General features: G+C 50.8%; 1 protein-coding gene across 10 annotated transcripts in view; it reads right to left on the bottom strand.

Annotated features, from left to right (window-relative positions):
• The window catches only part of ATP2B2 (ATPase plasma membrane Ca2+ transporting 2), a 355750-nt gene that overhangs the window by 36195 nt on the left and 299163 nt on the right, over positions 1–20392 (bottom strand). For 8 of the 10 annotated variants that reach the window (XM_082344349.1, XM_082344354.1, XM_082344355.1 and 5 more), the window contains 4 exons: positions 16903–16944; positions 15928–16086; positions 12670–12884; positions 8706–8948 (listed from right to left, as the gene is read on the bottom strand). In XM_082344349.1, the coding sequence (XP_082200475.1) occupies positions 8706–8948; positions 12670–12884; positions 15928–16086; positions 16903–16944 (659 nt within the window). The remainder of the gene's footprint in view (positions 1–8705; positions 8949–12669; positions 12885–15927; positions 16087–16902; positions 16945–20392) is intronic. The other 2 variants (XM_082344357.1, XM_082344356.1) reach the window with 1 other exon arrangement.

Here is a 20392-nt window from a genome sequence, read left to right as displayed (position 1 = left end):
TATGTCCAGGCATCATGGGCCTTGGAAGGCTCCCCACACCCAAGCTCTTCGGTGGGATTTGATCTGGAAGCAGAGGAAATATGACAGTTTCCCCTTTCTGATGTTTGGGAAAAGAAATTCTAAGCACTCCCCTTAGTCTCTGCAGTATGCAGTTATGTTGTGCTTTTAAAATTTATATATTTATTTACCTATCATTTTTTTTTTTTTTTACAATTTTATAATTAACCTTCTGGTGATTTCCAGGGTTTTATGTATCTTCCACAACAGTTTTTTCCCCCCTCCACTAATGAAAGAAGATGACGACACGGAGGACTGAAATAAAAATGCCTAATTACTTATTTGCCCAAGAGAGCTAAGCAGTTATGCCTGTGAAACAGGCAGCATTTTATTACCCTCTGTGAGATATTTTAATTTTCCCCTAAAAGGATTTCAAACAATCTATGGTTGCAAATGGCAGAGCTGCCTCCTCCGTAATTCAATTTGTTACCATGAACTTGGGCTCTAAAATCGCCTACATGCATTATTAACAAGTAGGGACTCGCCCCTTTTTTCTTTTGGCTTTTTTTATCTTGACAGACCCAGAGGTTTTACTATTGCTGTAGACTTTCCATGAGGCTTGCTCTCCAGGGCTCTAATTCTGTAAGGGAGTTAAGGCGTTGGTTTTGAGGGGCAGGAAGCAGGCCCGGGGGGAAGTGATTTGCTCCTCATCACAGACCTGCAGGGGGGCAGGCCTGGGGCTACCCCCAATTCCCCTGATTCCTAGTGCCACACTGTATCCAGCACATTTCCCTGTATGGGCACTAAGCCCTTTGGGAGTGCTGGGTGCAGCTATGGGTGTAACTTTGAGAGGACAATTCATGCTCCTGTTTTGGGATGCTTGGGGGTCACTAGAGCTAAGACCAAGGAATGATGACTTGAAGAGTGACAAGTTATAAATAACATCTGCAAAAATGAGATGAAAAAAAACATAGCCAGCAGGTACTGCCTCACACTCATGAGGATGGCCATTATCCAAAACAAAACAGAAAACAAGTGCTGGCGAGGATGTGGAGAAATTGGAACCCTTGTGCACTGTTGGTGGGAATGTAAAATGGTGCAGCTACTGTGGAAACCAGTGTGGAGGTTCCTCAAAAAACTGCACATAGAATTATCATATGATCCAGCAATTTTACTTCTGGGTATATACCCAAAAGAATTGAAAGCAAGAGACTTGAGAAGGTATTTGTACACCCGTGTTCCCAGCAGGATTATTCACAGTAGCAAAAAGGTGGAAGCAACCCAAGTGTCCATTGACAGATGAATAGATAAGCAAAATGTGATCTACACATACAGTGGAATATTATTCAGCCTTAAAAAGGAAGGAAATTCTGACACATGTTACACCATGGATGAACCTTGAGGACATTATACTAAGTGAAATAAGCCAGACAAAAAAGGACAGATACTGTGTGATTCCACTTACACGAGGTCCCTAGAGTAGTCAAATTTATAGACACAGAAAGGAGAAGGGTGGGCGCCAGGGGCCGGGGGAGGGGGAGGGGGAGTTAGTGTCTAATGGGAACAGAGTTGCAGTTGGGGAAGATGAAAAGTTCTGGAGATGGGTGGTAGGGATGGTTGTACTATGTGAATGTACTTAATGACACTGAAGTGTACACTAAAATGGCTAAGCTGATAAATTTTAAGTTATGTGTATTTTACTACAATGTTAAAAAATCCTCAACACCCCCTCCTCCCTGTCCCCCCAAACCCAGCAACCACAGCACCATAAATCGCAGCAACTGCCGTAGGATGACATTTGTGAGAGCGCGTTAGAAAATGACTTTTGGCTTGCTGGCTGTCTGCGGCGGCCTAGCCCACTGCCCCTCACCCCTCGAGAACAGGCACTGGCAGAGGAGCCTCCCCGACGCCCAGATGGACCGTCAGGCGGCCCCGGCAGCTGCAGCAGTGACTCTGCTAGCTCTTTGCTAAGCTCTTCACGCGCAGCCTCGGTTGTATCCTCACGGCTCCCTAGCGGGCAGGCTGTTATTATTCCCATGTGCCCAGGGAGGCCCGGAGAGACCGGGTCACACAGCTAGTAAGTGGCCGAGCTAGGATTTGACCCCAGCTGTTCTCGGCTCTGAGCCCACACAGCACATGCTCTCCCAGAAGCTCTGCCTCTCTTCACTAGCATTTGAGATGGTTGGTTAACTAGGTAACTGGTGGGTGACTGGTTTAGAGCCCATGGTCGGGGGGCGGCGGGGGGGAGGGCTGTCTTGCTTAGCTTTGCTTCCCACTTGGGGTAATCAATGAATATGTGTTGAATGAATAAATGAATAATTTGGTGTCTGTGGGTGTGGAGAGCTGCCAATGGGAGGCCAAGTGGGATGGGATTTTGTCAGAATTTTGGCCTCCAGAATTGTCATCTGAGGGTCTGCCTCCCCAGGAGCCTCTCAGGTTGCTGGGCCTCGAGGAGCAGCAGGGGGCAGAATCACGGACTTTCCCCAGAGACTGCAAAGGCATAGGGCAGGGTGTGTGTCCTGCACAGCTGGGACAGGCTGAAACGCCCTGGGGAGACACACTCTGGAAAGCAGGTTTCCTGGGGACCTTCCCGAGCTTGCCAATGCACTGTGCATATGTGTGCATGTGGTGTGTGTGTGCTGTGTGTAGTGCAGTGTGTGGGATGTGCATGTGGCGTGTGTGTGTATATGTGTGCATGTACCTGTGTGATTTGTGTGGGGGGGGTATGTGTGTGGTGAGGGTATGTGCTGTGTGTTTGTGGGGTGTGTGTGTGTGTGTGGTATAGTGTGTGTGTGGTATAGTGTGTGTGTGGTATGCGCATGTGGTGTGTGTGTGTATATGTGTGCATGTACCTGTGTGATTTGTGTGTGTAGAGTATGTGTGTGGTGAGGGTATGTGCTGTGTGTTTGTGGGGTGTGTGTGTGTGTGTGTGTGTGTGTGTGTGTGTGTGTGGTATAGTGTGTGTGTGGTATAGTGTGTGTGTGGTATGCGCATGTGGTGTGTGTTTTGTGTCACGTGCACAGGGTGAGAAGGTGGGATACAGGGATTAACAGTGCTCTTAAAAATCAGAATTCCCCATTCAGGGTTATGTGCTTTAAACTGTTCTCCTAGGGATGGTGTTTGCAAAAACAAACAAACAAAACCAAACAGAACCAAAACGGCTGCTGAATCCAACACAAAGGCCCCTGTCACTTCACAGACCAGAACGAAGGGCCGCCCCATCTCTCCATAATGCCCTGCTAAGCCACTTCCAGGGGCTTCTGCGCCTTCTGGAACCCCTGTCTTGGTCAGAGCCCCTCGCAGAGCTGGCTTGACTCGGGGGTTTGAGGTTCATTGGAATATTTCGTTGCACCCTGGGTTTGGAGCCAGATCTGAGTTCAAGGGCCGACTGCTTCCTAGAGTCACCTCCCCACTCTCCCCTCCTCTCAGGAGCTCTAGGTCTAAGATTTGTGAGAAACACAATCAAGCAGATCCTTCCTGCCTTTGGGGGTCATGGGGGCTCTCTGTGGATGAAGGCACCTCAGTTTGGGAATGGGGTAGACTGAAGACCTGGAGTTTCTAACTAGGTGAAGTTTGGCTTATTTGTTCAGGAAAACCATCCTTCCAGGCAGATCCTCCCTGCTCCTTCTTCCAGAACCACTTCAGGGACTCCAAGGAGATTTGTTTTTCTTTCAGTAGTTGATGTTTCCAGAACATACGCCATAAACTTCCAACAATTCGGCTCCACAAGTGCCCATCTTCATTTTAATAATTCAAATGTTAACTGTAGTGTCAACCTACGTTAAAAGAGGTCTCATAAAATATAAACTTAAAGTCCGCTTGGGTGGTTTCAGCACACAGAATAAACGTGGGTGGAAAAGGAGAATGCTTTCCCAAGAAAGCACAGTGCCTCTAAAGTCTGAGGAAGGAGCTATTTCCGTTTGAAAGCTCAGCTGCAGCTCAAGAAGCAGCAGGGCTACAAGAAGAAGCTAGCAGAAGTCTTGACGTTCAAAGAGTCGGAAGCGACAAAGCAAATCTGAGGGTGTGCCAGGATTTCTGAGGTGGGGAAGCAATTTCTGACTAAAAGATGATTCATGTAGCTTCCCTCAGAGGGCAAGTTTAGTTCCTAATGGTTAGAAATAGGAGTGGAAAGAAGAAAGTTCTGCCATCCGCAGAAGGGATGGGGCATGGGGTTGAGGCTGGCCCTCTGAGAGGGGCCTCCTGGGTCACTTTTTCTGGCCTTCCCGCTGGCAGCCTTGGCTGTCACACCACCCTCCACCCGTGCCTGGGTGGTTCTCAGCATTGTGATGAGAAAGCCTACTAAGGGCTTATCTGCTGCCACCCAGCTCCCCCTCCGCCTTCCCAGCCTCGCCTCTCATCATTGTGGCCCTGGGAAACGTCCAGGCCACAGACTGCCACATCTCCTGAGAGGTCTCTGGGCTTTGGCAGGCTGTGGCCCTGCCTGGAATGACCTTGCTCCCTCACCCGCTTGGTAAACTCCTCCAGAATTCTCTGGGCTCAACTCTGTCACTTGGTGTCAGGAGCAGCCCTGGGCAGGTTACTCGATATTTATGCAGCTCTGTTTTCTTGGCTGCAAGACGGGAATTGTCGTATTTGCCTTGATTACCTGGAAGGGATGTGGAGGGTCAAGCTAGACAGTGGCTGGCAAAGCAAACTACAGAGGGTAAGGCTCAGAAATAATAATAGAAGTAATAAGGGTAACAACTGGAGCGGACTGAGCGTTTGCTACATGTCAAGCACTGTGCTGACAGCCACATATACATCTTCTCATCTGATCTTACAGCAGCCCTGGAACTGCCTCAAGGCAAAGGTGCAGCCAGAGGACTTGCAGAAGGAGTGGCGGTGAGCTGTGCAGGCTCTGGACCGGACAGACCTGGATGTGAACCCTGGCTCAGCCTCTCCTCTGCTCTGGGGCTCTGGGCATGTTCTTTAACTCCTCCCAGCATCAGTGTCCTTATCTATGAATTGGAGATGCGATGTCACCTACTTCATGGGGTCCTCATACAAGGCAACATGGGTTAAGCACTCAGCAATGAGTCTGGCTAAGTGAATATTAGTGATTATGATTAATTGTATACTCATTTTACAGATTGGAAAACAGAGGCTTGAAGAGGTTAGTTAACTTGCTCAGGGTCACACGGGTGGTAAGTGCTGCAGCTGAAGTTTGAATCTTGGTCTGTCGGACTTCAGAGCCAAAGCTCCTAACCTCTGCTTACTGGATTGGGTGTCAGGACATCTGGATTCTAACTCCACTAACCCACAGGGTGACTTGGCCCAAGTCGTCTCCCATTTCTGGGCCTCAGAGTAAAGTGAGGGGGCTGGACCAGGGGGTCCTTAAGGCCGGCGAATCCATGTAGGTTACACCTACACAACCTACCCCTGCAAATACTCAGCTAGTTTTAAAAAAAATCTTTTAGAATAACAGGCACTAGCTAATTTGGAAGTCTCTGGATCAACGCAGACTAGAGAGTTGAGGGCAGTTTCAGAAGAGATTCGCTCGGCATGCTGGAGGTACCAAGAGAGCACTGGTATTAGCCGTGGGACTGGGACCAAGGCCAACTCCTACTTCTTCTGCCACGAGAAAAGGAAAGCAGAACACAGAGGTAGCCCTGTCCTGAGCCTCTTATCAATTCATATTCACCCATCCACCACCCACATAGTCATCCGTCTGTCTACTCTTCCATTTACTCATCCATCCATCCATCCACCCACCCACCCATCTCTCCATCCATCTATCTATCCATCCATCCCTCTCCCTACCTAGTCCTCATCTCACTGATACCTATCTATAAATTTATTCACCAGTCAATTCACTGACCTCACCCGCCCAACCAGTACTTCCCAAGAGCCTATGCTGGGGGGAGTAGAGATAACTCAGCTGTGTCTCTCCCTCTCAAAGAGCACACAGCCTGCATCAGACTGCAAGAAGACACAGAAGAATCGGCACCCTCTTACAGGGGGAAATACAGCCTTGCCCATGGTCTGTTTCCCAGGCCAAGCTCATTTCCCAACCAAAGCTTATGGGTAGTGTGGGGACATTGCGTGCCTTTCCTGCCCGTCTCCTCCTGCATGGTAAGGATGTTTTGCAGTCTAGATTTCCCAGACTGGTCTGGAGGGTGGCTGGACTTCCACCCTCGACTGAGCAGCCTGTGACTCTTCTCAAAATTCCTCTAGGCCTAGAAGGGCAGTCCCTGGGAGCCCCTTCTCCCAATATGGCTGACAGCCCTGGCTGTGAATCTGACCCTCTGGACTCCAGGCCTTCCTTCCTGAGACCAACCAATACTAAAGATGCTGCAGGATTGGTTTCAAGGACCAAGAACCTAATCTGGACACCCTACTCAATAGCTGGCTTTAGGGTATCTATAAGTTGGCTTTGTCACTAATTGGTTGTGTAACTTTGGGCAAGACCCTTTCCCTCTGTAGCCCTGATGCCTCTGCTGTCTATTCGTTTATTGATTAGCCTCTGCCTGGCTACAAAGGGATGATTTTACTGCTGACGAACCACAACGCTAATCACCCTGAGTGCTGAATATGTGCCAGGCCTTGTGCTAAGCACTTTCCACTTGCTAACTCATTTCATCCTCACAGTAATCCTATCATCTCCGCCAGGAAACTGGGGCACAGAGAAGTTAAGTAACTTGTTTACAGTCACACAGCTAGGGAGGGATTTGAACCCAGGCCGTCTGGCTCCAGAGTGTGAGCTTTAACCACCACCCAGACATACCAGGGGCCTCTGCTGTCCCTTCCACACTGACGGCCATCAGCCCCCAGCGAAGAGAACCGTGCGGCCAGGGTTCTTTCAGGGAAGCCCCAGAAAGAGAGGCACAAGGGTTCTAGGATGCCAGGGTTCAAGGCACAGAAGGGGACACTGGTGCCCGAGAGGTAAGTGACTTGGCCGGTTTACAAACCAAGGATCCCGGTTCCCAGGTCCTTGAGCTCTTTCCAGTCTTGGCAGATACACTTTTTCCCCAGGCGGACTGATGGACCCCTGTCCTTTAAGCCACCTGGATACAGCCTCATTCAACCACATCTGGAAATGAATTTTAGCTTTGCCACCGGTGCTGTGAAGCACTGCCTAATTGAGCCTTATCGCTGCAAAGATGTTTCGCAGCCCTCCTGGCAGATAGATCCAAGAACTCCTTTTTACTCTAATTGCATAATATACATCTCAATTCAAGCCCATCTTGCAGGGCTCTGCCCACACGGCCACCCCCATCACCAGAAGCCTGTTCTGGGAATTGCCCCACTCCCCTCTCTGCGGGACGAGATCATTAACAGCATCTCAGTTATTTTAGGAAGGCCTGGGGAACAGAATAAAGCATCGTCAATCTCCCTTGATTCCCAAATCGGGGCTGGGAGGCAGGGGATGGGGTGGGGTGGGGAGAAGACAAAAACGCCATCTTTTCTGGCATTCCCCCGCCCCCCGCTCCTGCCGCCCCCAGCATCCTCTATCATCCATCTGCACGCTTTCTCCCGACCTACTTTCTCCTTCTGTCGGTGCTGCCTCCCCAGCCTGCAGCTCTGGGCTGATGGCAGGAGTACCTGCTCAACCGCAGGGGAGGGTGCAGTCCTTGCAGCCCCAGTGTCTAGAGGCGGGAGTCACCTCCTCCCGTACCCCCCACCAACCTTTGGCCCTTTGCCGCTGACTCATGCTCTTTTCCCAGATTCGATAAAGCTTCTGGCACTCCCGCCACCCAGCCTGATCCTGAAGGTTCAGGCTGGCTCAGGAGCCGAAGGGAGAGGTCAGGGCTAGGACACGTTGGCAGGGAAAGCAGAAAAGCTCGGCTGCTCACCCAGATGCTCACACTGTAGAAATGTCCTACATCTGGGAGCCGACTGAGCTCTGGATGGACAAGTTTGTATTTCTCTTCATTCAAATACTGGTTAATTACAAAAAGGCAACCTGTGCTTTTAAACCAATCAGGGGTTCTAGCATGATGCGTCTAGGCAGCTGAGCTGAGACAGGAATATGAGAGTTTTTCTTAACAAAGCTAGTACTACCACTACTATTACTAACAACAATGTCGTCACCAGTGGTAGATTGTGTAAATGGCCACAATTAGTACCCTCTCTGAATCCACGCCCTTTACAATGTGACTCTGAAGTTCCTCCCATTAGAGATGGAGTCTATTTCCCTGCTGCTTGAATCTGGACAGGCCTCTCGACTCGTGTTGGCCAATAGGATGTGGCAAAATGACAACATGAAGAGCCCAGATTAGCCTGCTGGAGGAGGTGGACCACGCAGAGATGAACCAATCCAGCCGAGGTCATCCCAGGTCAGCCTAGAGTCCTGCCAAGGTCAGCAGAGTCGTGCATGTGACCCACCGCAGATACACGAGGACATGGTCCCCCCGTTGAGCCCAGCCTGAACTCCTGACTCACAGACATGTGAGCTAAATACACAGTCTGGTTTTCAGCCACTACATTTTGGAGTAGTTATACAGTAAAAGCTAACGAATAAAAAGATTTTTTTTTTTTTTTTGGTAGGGAGGGCAATGACAGGGTCTAAAAAACACAATTAACAGCAATCTTTTTTTTTTGTCATGCAGACAGCATAGCTAAGTCAAAGAGAAACAAGCTGCTTACTATCTGACCACCCAAAATACATCAGTAGGATTTAAAATTATGCATCACATTGCTTAGCCTGCCCAGTACTTCTGTATCGCCCCCTGGATGCTCCTCCCTCTGGTGGAGGCTGCACCACTTACCAGAATCTTGGTGGTGTAGGCGCTGTTGATGGCAATGGCGCTGACCAGCAGCTCCATGGTTTTGGCGTTGATGGAGCTGGGGTCGGGGATCTCCTTGTAATGGACGTCGCCCACGTAGGCCTGCACCACCGTCATGCGATTGGTGGTGAGTGTGCCAGTCTTGTCCGAGCAGATGGCCGTGGCATTGCCCATGGTCTCACAGGCGTCCAGGTGGCGGACCAGGTTGTTGTCCTTCATCATTTTCTGGGGGAAGGGGCAGGTGAGATGTCAACAGTGAGGAGAGGGAGCTGGGAGGCAGGGTCACGGTGTAAACACGCAGGAAATGAGGCAGAGCTGCCCCTTTGCTTCACACATGCGCGAAGGATCTTGGTTGCTACAGCCCCTGTCACCTGGACTCCTTTTCTGTGTGCAGCCCTTTCTCTCTCTCTCTCTCTCTCTTTTTCTCTTCTTTTTAATTATACAAGGCATTTAAAAGAGTTGATTAGTTGACTTTATTAATTTGGATTACAGAAGTAATCTGTATTCTTTATGGAAAAAATAGGGAAAAGGATGATAAATGAAGATTGGGTCCTTTCTGATTACTTCAAATAGTTTCCTCTTACACCCTAACAGAAATAAATTCCTTATCTGGTTATGGGTTTTTTCAAAGGTACCATCTTTCACTGGTGCTTGGTTTTCACTGTCACTTTGGTTTCACCAAAAGTGAATAAATTTAAGTTATACATATGTTAATAGACATAGGACACTACCTGGAAATAAACAAAATATTAGTGTCATTATTTCTGGGTGGTAGATTTATAGAAGATTGTTATTGCCTTCTTTTAAAAATCTATAGCTTCTATTTTTCTACAATGAATACATACTATAACTTGTGTAATAAAAATCACAAATTTCTTTTAAATATAGATACACAAAAAAAGAAAACAAATCAACCATAATTCTACCACCTAGCACTGATACATCTTACATATCAATATCCTTTCTTTTTAAATTTATGACAAAAATGAAATCCTACTCTACATATGATTAATTTTCTTATATTCACTGTCCTTTCTCTTTCCCAGCATCACACTCCTAGCTTCTTCCAGGTTCTCAAGCAAATAATGCACATAAAGTGATTCTCAAGGAACCACCACTCTTACTGCAGGCCCTTACAACATAGTGACCCTCTCTGGCAAGGACGGATGTGAAAAGGTGCATTTAGCTAAAGGCTGAGTCAGATGTTGTTCTAGTCTGTGCCTAGGAATCTGATTTCCTTTATTCTTGCTCCTCATTATAACTCTTTATACCAAGGGTAAAAAAGGAGTGCAATTAGAATAATTTTATAGTAGGTCATGTTACTAAAAAATGAGCATTGGTAGAATTATGTGCTCTTGCAGTTTCTCTTATCATAACCTGTGATAATAGTAACAATAGATGTATGTTGAATGGATGCATTCAGCAGCAATTTGAGTTTGCAACATACTTCACAGTTTGTAAAGTTCTTCCGCACTTATTTTCTCGTCTGATGTTACGAGGATCCTATGAAACCTTCAAGGACTCTTGTACTCCATTCTGGCAACCAAAGAAGCCAAGGCAAAGCAGCTTGACCAGGATGACACACCTAGTGAGGGTTAAAGCTGGCATTTGAACCCAGCTCTGTTTAACCTCACAGCCTGGATCATTCCATCAGGACTCTGCCCATCTGTCCTCTGTGAAGAGGGTTCGTCTCTGGGGCTTAAGAATGTATAGGCCTGAGCCTCCCAATATGGTTGCTACGTGAGGCTCTTGAAGTACTGGAAACAGGGCTGGTCTGATGTGAAATGTGCTGTAAGTGTAAATTACACATCCAGTTTTGAAGACTTATTATGAAAAGAGAAATGTGAAATACCTCATTAATAACTTGTATATTATCAAATATTACATGTTGGCTTGATAATAACTTGGACATATTAGATTAAGTACATTATTAAAATTAATTTCACCTGTTTCTTTCTGATTTTTCTTTTTAACGTGGCTACCAGGAGATTTAAAATCACACATGCAGCTGACATTATGTCTCTATTGGACAGCGCAGATCTAAATGGTCACCGCTCTTCTTTTGATGACGGCTCCCAGGGGCTAGGTCCAGGCTCAGAAAGGGGAGAGTTTGCCCCTCTTGGGTTGGGGGAGCTGTACTAAGTACTAAGTTTATCACGTGACTGTACAAGTAACACTACCTAAGGCAGCTGAAGGCACAGGTGCCAGAGATACAAACTACAGGTGTAGAGGCCTAACAGTGTCTGCATGGGAAGCCCCGACATCGAAGCTGTGAGACTTTTAAGGAGACCTCGAGCTCAACTGGGTGGCTTGTGGGGTCCTGGCTCACGGCAGCGTGAGGTCTCCATCTCTGGGCCCCAGGGCCCCGATCAGCATTGTGCTGTGACCTGTTTGGGCTTTGGTTTGTGGGATGGAGTTTCTTCGAGAACCCCAAAACAAGGAGATGATAAGGGCGGTATCCTTTACACATAGCTGCCACTTTCTGGCACCTGCCCTGAGATCTCTTTTCTGTATGAAATTACATCGGTGAGCCCAGCCCACATTCCAGCTTGGAAACTGACGCTCATCGTGCCCTCTGGCGGCTCTGCATTCTTTGAGCGAATGCCTTGTTTTTAAACATGGCCTGGCCTCTGCCCTGGCAGGGACATCCTGGACTCAGGGCCCTGGGAAACAGGAGCGCAGGGCCTTGCTCTCCTAGGTGGGGGAAACCACGGGACCAAGGGAAAATGATGAGCCCAGGGTGTGAGGACCTGGGGGTGAGCCAGGCTTGAAGTGTCCCCAGGAGGGTCAGGCGCCCAGCGCTCATGAGATGCCAGCCCCTTACCCCAGCGTTTGGGCTCCACCGACGGCCATGGGCCTGGGAGCAGAAGGAGGTGGGGCTCTGCCATCAGGGTGGCGTTTAGGAGCACCCCCCCAGACCCAAGGCATTCATGGGCCTACTTGCCCTTTATTGACCTGCTTTTAAAACTTCATATTTTTAGCCCATCTCCTGAGAGGAGGGGGATTTTTTTTTTTTAAATAATAGAAGCTATTGTTTTTATTTATTTTTTTAATTAAAAATATTTTTTTTCTTTTTTAAAAATAGTTATTTATTTATTTATGGCTGCGTTGGGTCTTCGTTGCTGCGTGCGGGCTTTCTCTAGTTGTGGTGAGCAGGGGCTACTCTTCGTTGCAGTGCACGGGCTCTAGGTGTGTGGGCTTCAGTACTCGTGGCGTGTGGGCTCAGTAGTTGTGGCTCACAGGCTCTAGAGCGCAGACTCAGTAGTTGTGGTGCACAGGCTTAGTTGCTCCGCAGCATGTGGGATCTTCCCAGACCAGGACTCGAACCCGTGTCCCCTGCATTGGCAGGCGGATTCTCAACTACTGCGCCACCAGAGAAGTCCGAGGAGGGGCTTTCATAAAACCAGACATCCTTTTTATTTTAGGCTTATCCCTTTCAAACTTCAGGGAGCAAACTCCGAGATTAGTCATACAAGTACTATGGCTACAGCGGGGCCTAAGGCTGCAATGGCCAGGCTTCTGCCTACGTTTGGTGGGACGGGGTGGGCGTGGGCCTGTAGGGTGATACCTGCATCTAATTTATTTTTTTAAAGTTGAGTTGATTGTCAATGTTTAAAAATCAGGAGAGTTTATGTTAAGTCCAGATTTCTGGCTTCTCTTTGAAAAAATGTGAATATCTGGCAACACTGGACCCCATCCCTACAAGGCGACACTTGGCTGTGCTGAATAACAGCTGTCCCCTTAGCCAGGGTGTGGCTCTCCTGGAGGCATGTGAGTTTCAGCCTCCTGCATGCATTCTCTCTCCGAGCTTCCACCGTCCCCACTCCCTCTACTTGGCTCTTCTCTCAGCCCCGGCACTGGCTCCGCCGGCCACCCCACGGACCCCCAGCTGGGGGCAGCCGATCTCAGTGGCATCAGCTGGCCCGCCCTGCTCTCCCCTCCTCACCTTCACCGAGTAGGCCAGTGAGATGGTGACAGCCAGAGGGAGCCCCTCGGGCACAGCGACCACCAGCACCGTCACACCAATGATGAAGAACTTGACGAAGTACTGCACGTAGACGGGCGTGCACTCGGGCAGCCATGGCTTCTTGTTGACCACGAAGGTGTCCACGGTGAAGTAGAGCACCAGGATGATCACCGTGATGGCTGACATCACCAGGCCTGTGACACGGGTGGGAGGAGACCTGTCAGGGGATTTGCTGGGGGTGCGGGGCCCCGGGAAGGGAGATGTGGACCAAAGCCTTGGCTCAAAGGGCTCTGGGGTCAGGCAGGCCCTAGCTCACACCCCAGCTCAGCTTGTTGGCCTGGGGCAAGTCCTTAATCCTTAAAGAGCCTCAGTTTCTTCCTCTGTACAATGGGGATGCATATTTATTTCACATGGTTTTGTAAGGATCAAATGCAATGAATGCATGTAAATTGCCTAGTACAGTGCCCGACGCATAGTAGGTGCTGAGTGAGCATGTGAATAAGTAACTACTTGCACGGTGCCCTCACACATAGGATGTGCAGAGGGTACCACTTATTTCCTCCTGCCTTCAGGTACATACTATTTCCTATTCCAGGAACTAGGGACACAGCAGTAAAGAGGACAGAGTCCCTTTCAGCCCTTGGGAAGCTGAGATTCTAGAGGGGGAGGCAGACAAGAAACAAACACACGAACAAGATAATTCAGATACAGATAACGCTGTCAAGAAAAACTCCAGGATGACGTGGTAGGAAGTGACATGGGCTGAAGATACGAAAACAACCCAAATGTCCATTGACAGATGAATGGATAAAGAAAATGTGGGCTATACGTACAATGGAATATTATTCAGCTTTAAAAAGAAGGAAATCCTGCCATTTGCAACAACATGGCTGGACCTGAAGGGCTTTATGCTCAGTAAAATAGGCCAGACACAGAAGGACTTATCTGCACAATCTAAAATAGTCAAACCCATAGAAGCAGAGAATAGAAGGGAGGTTGCCAGGGGCTGCAGGGAGGGGAAAAGGAGAGTTGTTTTTAGTGGGGAAAAAGTTTCAGTTATGCAAGATGAGAAAGTTCTAGAGCTCTGCCGTATAGCATAGCGCCGATAGTTTAACAATGCAGTATTGTGCATTTCATAATTGCTTAAGAGGATCTTAAGTGTTCTTACCCAAAAAACAAAAACCGAAAAAACCCATGAAAGAACAGAAGGGAATTTTTGGAGGTGGTGGATAAGTTTAGTACCTTGGTTGTGGTGACTGGTATCATGGGCATATGCATATGTGGAAACTCATCACGCATTAAACGTGTGCAATTTTTTAATATATAAATTATATCTTAATAAAACTAAAAAGAAAAAGAAAAAAAATGCAACATGGGCTGGTAGATCCAGTGGCTACTTTAGCTAGGGTGGCCAGGGAAGACTTCCTGGAGGAGGTGATATTTGAGCAGACAGAGGAATGATGAGCAGCCAGGTAGTGACCTGGGGGAATAGTGTTCCAGGCTGAGGAAACAGCAGGGGCTCGGGGAGGGGAAGTGACTTGCCCGAGGCCACAGGCCAGGGAGGCACTGTAGAATTAGCACCTGCAGGTGGCTACTGGCTGCTGGCAGGATCTCTCTTGCCAGCCCCGTGCGCCCAACTACCCCCGTCTGCTGCATGTGCTGTACAGCTGCCGCTGAGGCTGCCCACACCTGAAGCCTCTGCCAGAGGAGGATGATTGCTTGGGCAACTGGCGTCTCCTTGTCACAAAGTGCCTGGGAGAGCACCCAACCCAATTCGGTGGCCAATATCCAATGGCTGAGGTGGAGGTCCAGAAGCCCAGACACCTTGCTGCACGGCAGGTCAGACCCTGCAGAGGTACCATGCTCCAGAGCTCCCCGTAAGATCAGGCGGAGACTGGGATTTCTCCAGAAACCCCGGCTGCCTCTGCTTCTTCCTGGGCTCTGTTGCATCCCTGACCCTTCACGGGTCTCACCTGAGAGCACCCCACCAGATCCTGTGCCCACCCACGTCAGGTTCTGCTTTCAGGGACTTCAGCCCAGGAGAGAAGCAGAGGTGGGACTTGAACCAGAAGTGCTCGACTCTGAACTCCATGCCTGGCAGAGCTGAGTAGGGGAGGGAGATGAGTGAGGACTGTGAAGGCCACGGGGTGGCTCTCGTCGCTTCGTTCCCTGCCCTCCAGAGCCACGTTTCCGTGGAGTTTTCTCCGTGGCGGGGATGGAGGAAATCCCTGGACCCATCACTGCCCCGCCCGCACCGCCAGCTGCGGAGACACAGAGCCGGCTCGATCCCTGTCTGACAGTTGCAGAGGCGGGAAGCCAAGCTCCCAGCAGCCGGGAGCTGTCATCAGGCCCCCAAGTTTAAATATAGACAGTCAAGCCTGTAATTTGCCTCTTTTCTCCACGCTGTGGTGCCTATAATTAGAGCCGGGAGACAGCCATGGAGGAGCAGGCAGCCAGGTGGGGAGGTCTTGGCGTCTGCCACATCCTTACCCGGGAGGGGAGGCCAAGGCCGTGTCAGGCCAGCAGGGCTCACCTTGTTTCCAGGCTCGGCTTCCGGGGCAAGAGGGGCTGTCATCAGCCATCACCTGCAGCTACTAACTCGGGAAACCCGGCTTGTGCTGGGGCTCAAACAAGGGGCTTCTCACCGGGCTCCTGGCACTGCCCTCCACTTCTTCAATCTTTCCTCTGCACGGCAGCTGGGCGGTCATCATACAGCTCAACTCCGTCCCTGCCCTCCCCTGCTCACACCTCTTCCAGGGCTCCCACTGTCCTCAGGATAAAGCCTGCATTGCAAACTCCAGGCCCTACAGGGTCTGGCCCCTGTCCAGCCACCACACCTGCCAAGTGCTGAGCGCCTGTACGGGTAAATAATCTCCTTTACTCCTCATAGCAACCTGTGAAGTAGGGACTACAGGACCCCAAGTCCACAGACCCGAGGCGGAGGCTCAGAGCTCGGTGAAGGTACCTGCCCAAGTTCTCAGAGCTGTAGCTGGACAAGAACACAGGCAGGCTGCCCCCAGAGCCCATGCTTTTACCTTCATTCTTCTGCCTAAGTGCGAATTGAGTGCCTACTGTATAAGGACTCAGACTGGTTCTGTGGCAGAGAAGGGTGGGTCTCGCGCAAGCCCTCACTTTGCAGAGGAGGTAACTGCGGCCCAGGTTGGGGCAGGGCCCTGCCTGGGGTCCCCCTGCATGCCCCGTGTCCCCCCGTGCCATCTACCGGGGCCGCGTGCTCACCCGCCTTGCCGATCTGCACAGCCAGCTTGGTGAGCTTGCCCTGCAGCACCGACTTCTCCTTCTTGTGCATGTTGGCCTTCTTCTTGTCGTCAGTGTCGCCGCCCTCGGCACTCTTGAGGGGCTGCATCTCCATGGCGGCCGCCCCGTCCTGCTGTTTGGCTGCAGGGGGCAGAGCACACGTGCACACACACAGACACAGACACACACACACACACACACACCCAGGTTAGCCTGCAGGGTGGGGATGTTGGCACCCACCCAACTGCCCAGCGGAGCACGGTGAGGCCCTCACTCCCCAGCCTGGGTCCCCGCATGGCCGGCACACAATCCCCGTGATGGGGGGTTGGTCTCTTCCTGCTGGAGACCCTGGTCCCAGGGCCACTGGCTGCCTTGGACCTGGAATTCAGGACACAGCAGGGAGTGACAGGGCTCCACCCTGGATTTCCAGCAGGAGTGGGCTAGGGTCCCCCCTGGGCCTGAACAAGCCCACAGATCCTTCCCCCAGTGGCTCCTCAACTTCTCCACATTCAGACAAGACACAGGCTTGGGCTTTGCCCAGTTGGTCCCTGGGCCATGTTGCTGGATATTAAGTAGTCACTAGACAAAAGGGACACAAAGGGGGCTTAAAAAGTAGAAGAGAGTGTCCTCATCCACAGGTGTCAAGCTCCTCCTCCTTCAGCACAGGCCTGACTGGTGGGCCTGGGGCCTGGACCTTTAGCCCCTAAAGATCTCAAAGACCCAGCTTCAAGTCTTCAGCTGAACGGGCAGCATAGCTCAAAGGCTGGGGAGAAGCTGGCTTGTGGTGGCCTGTCCTCAACAGGTACTGCCTCCATTTGACCTGGCACCATGTGATCACAGCTACCCACCCCCCCAAAGGTGTCAGGCGCCCATAGGCATGGACGTCTGCCTCTGTTGTGGCCCTCAGAACCGGCGGGGAGGGGCCGCAGGGACCACAGGTTAATACAAAAGGGTTACCTTTGCTCTGGCTGGCGTCCACATTGCCATCCTGCATTTTACCTACACGACAAAGAATTTTAACAGACAACAGAGAATCAGACAACACACGTTGGTCACCATGAAGACGCAACAGGGCCACAGACATTCATGTCAGATGGAGGGAGGGCCAAGCCGGCTCCGCCCTTCTATGCAGGGACGCCGGGGAGGCCCCTGAGACAAGAGCAAACCCGTGGTGGCTGCAGGCTCTCTCTTGATTCTCTGGGGGCACAGAGAGAGTGCTTCTGGGATTATTTTGGCCCTGAGCATTTTACAGATTAACCGGCAGCCTCTGAGGGTAAAGGAACCATAGCTGGCTGGCAGGAAGCAGAAGGAGTGGGAGATCTAAGGTCCCCAGTGATTAATTTGGAATTTGGTTGGTGCCTTTTGTGGGCTGAGAGGAGGCAAAGGGAAATATGAGAGAGAGAGAGAGAGAGAGAGAGTGAGAGAGAGAGAGAGAGAGAGGGTGAGAGAGGGTGAGAGAGAGAGAGAGAGAGAGAGAGAGAGGGAGAGAGAGAGAGAGAGAGAGAGAGCGGTTGATTCTAGAATGGGGAGGAGTTCGGTCAACGTGTTCCTTAGTTTCTGGCTCCAGGAGGGATGATTCCACTTTCTCCTTCTCCTGGTGAAGGGGTGTGAAGCCACGACATGGAGAACCCCCCCGCCCAGCCTCACTGAGAGTGACTCAGGCAAAGGGTGGGCAGGGGCTCCCCAGCGGTGGGCTCTGAGGTGCCCACAAGTGTCCGGGGGCCTGGTGGCAGTGCCCTGGCTCCCAAGGGGAAGCTGCCGACCCCTCCCCTCCACCGAGCTGTGTGCTCTTTAGTCTGGGTTGACCAGCTCAGGCCACAGCAGACAGGTGAAGTCTGGCTGGTGGGATCCCCTGGGTGCCCCCAGCCCCCCACCCCAGCCCTGCCTATCAGGGCCAGATGCTGCCTAGTGCTGGGCCCGGGGCTCCCCAGCCCCTAACCAGGGCCGCCGGGGAGGCCGCCTGCCCAGCCTCAGCCCACGGCGTGCGGCCCGCGCTCACAGGGTGGGAGGCACTGGTGACGGCCGCCTGGCAGCCAGACACCGGCCTTCACTTGCTGGCACTGCAGGGGTCGGGGGGCACCCTTCCTGTCCCATGGGCTCACCTCGAGCTTTGCCCAATGGCTCGCCACCTCAGAAGGACTCTGAGAAGGTTGCCCCCCCCGCCCCAGCCATTTGCTGAGAAGGAGATGTTCACAGCTCAGGTGCCAGGCACATACATGACCACCACAGTTTCATCTGGGCCTCACCACATCCCTACCGGGACGCTCCACATCACACCCACTGACAGATGAAAAACTGTGGCTCAGGGAGGGACACTCAGCAGGGTCTCTGCCAGGTCTCAGCTGGTAAATGGAGAGCTGGCCCCAAAGTACATGCACATTTCTGCCCCCATCGGGGAGAATGCAGCCAACCCCAGTCCCCTGAGCCCGGGGCAGGGCAGGCGTCGAGGCGGCGTTGGTGGGACCGGGCTCCTGAAGCTGATGTTTCGAAACCAACTAGCCGTGTGGCTTCACCTCTCCCAGCCTCGCTTCCATCTCTGTAACCAGGGGTGGCCACGTCGCCTCCCCGGAGCTCCTAAAAGTTGCCGTAGTGATAACCACTCGCCCAGCAGCCTTTGGCAGTTTGCAAGTGTCTCCGATCTTGGCAGTTTTCCTGATACCCTGCAAGGTGGGGCGGGAGGGGTTTTCATCACTCTTATTTTACAGATGAGGAAACTGGGGCCGAGGGAGGTTCAGAGGCAGCTGTCATTTATAGAGCATCCTGACGACCGTCCTGAGGCTGCGTGAGAAGTTCTGTAAACACTGTCATCCCCGCCACCATATCTGTTACAGGTGACTCAGAGGGGAGAAGTGGCTTCCTGGATGCCAGCCCCGCACCATCACTCCAAGGTCAGTGCAGGGCTCTTCCCACTGCCTCTCCCAGCGAAGGGTCAGTGACCCGCCTGGGGTTTAAAGAGAAAGGTCCCCGTTGCTCTATTGTAAAATTCTTTCTACTGGATTAGAAACAAAACAGAAAAAGGCTTTTTGGAACCAATAGGAATTAAGTACAATAATTATTTTTATTTTTAAAAATAATTTTACTAACTGGGCTAAAGGGCACCAGAGGACTCCTCTTCAATAGTTTGGTGTTAGATGGCACAAAGGGGCCTTTATTGGCATTGCATATTATCAGATGCAATAGCCCGCATGTGCCCATCAACCAAGCTAGCAATTTCCTCTTTTATTTCCATAGTGACCACATGGCCAGAAAAATAATCAACAATGCATATGTTTGAGGGAGGGAGCCATATCCTGGGGGTGCTTTGGTGCAGATGGCCTGGTTTCTCAGAAGCAAGGGACTCATCTGGGGTTCTCCTTAGCCAAATGGGCACTCGCCTGGCCCTGGAACTGTGGTGGGACGTTGCTCTGGTCCCCCATGGGACGTGGAAGATGGGCTGTGATTCAGGGGAGCTGAGATGGAGGACAGGACCCAAGATGGGGAACCGGGGTGGAGACCTGGAGGCCCCTCTGCATCAGATGCTAGATGCAGCTTTGCCAAATGGGTCTGTCCTCTCCATGCACTGTGAGGGCCATGGGTGCAGAAAGCTTCGATGTGGAAGGTCCATGGTGAGAAGACCCGATAAACAAGCTTAGGGGAGACATGTCCTAAATAGGAGACCTGGGAGGTGTCACTTCCCTTCCCTGTGCCTCCATTTCTCTCTCTGTGAAAAACAACAATTTCAACCAAGGTGATGCTTATGAAAAGCACTGCAAAGTACCTTGTTAATGTCCAGAGTTAAGAGTGATGTATAATTAATCAGGTTGTATTCTACCGTGATATATCAATAAATGTAAAAGAAATAATAAAATAAAAATGGCAATTATAATGCCTCCAAAATGAATGGAACACCCCTACCTTTCAGTTGGGAGGGGCTTGGCGGAGTGGAGTGAGGGGGACATCCTGTCACCTGAGTGTGTTTTCCACATTCAGGTCATCCTGATTTGGCTCAGACGAAGGAGGGGAAAGGAACAGTTAATTCTCTCACTCACCGAGGCTCAGCTTAGCACCCCTCAGCCTTTAGTGCACTCTGCCTGGAGCCTGGAAAGCACGTTAGAACGCAGGTTCTCATTCAGTAGGTCTGGATGGGGTCTGAGATTCTGCATTTCTAACAAACTCCTGGGAAATGCCCAGGCTTCTTGTCCTCCGACCACAATTCGAGTAGCAACAGCTTAGAGTACTGGTTCCAAAGTATATTTTGGGGGCCTACCAATCCCATGACATTCAGCCAGGAAAGGTCCCGCAGCCAAACCCACCACCACACACAGCACAATCAAGGCTGTCCCTCTGCAACAAGGAAGAAACCAATTTTACCCAGTGGGTTCTTAAACACCTTTGATCACAGGATCCTTTCCTTGGGCAGGGGTGTTGGTGGTGGGGAAGACTTCTTAACATCCTTGTGACGTTTACA

This window comes from Balaenoptera borealis (assembly GCF_965194805.1).
Source record: "Balaenoptera borealis genome assembly, chromosome: 12".
Classification (NCBI taxonomy): domain Eukaryota; kingdom Metazoa; phylum Chordata; class Mammalia; order Artiodactyla; family Balaenopteridae; genus Balaenoptera; species Balaenoptera borealis.
This window is presented reverse-complemented; position numbering and strand designations above follow the sequence as displayed.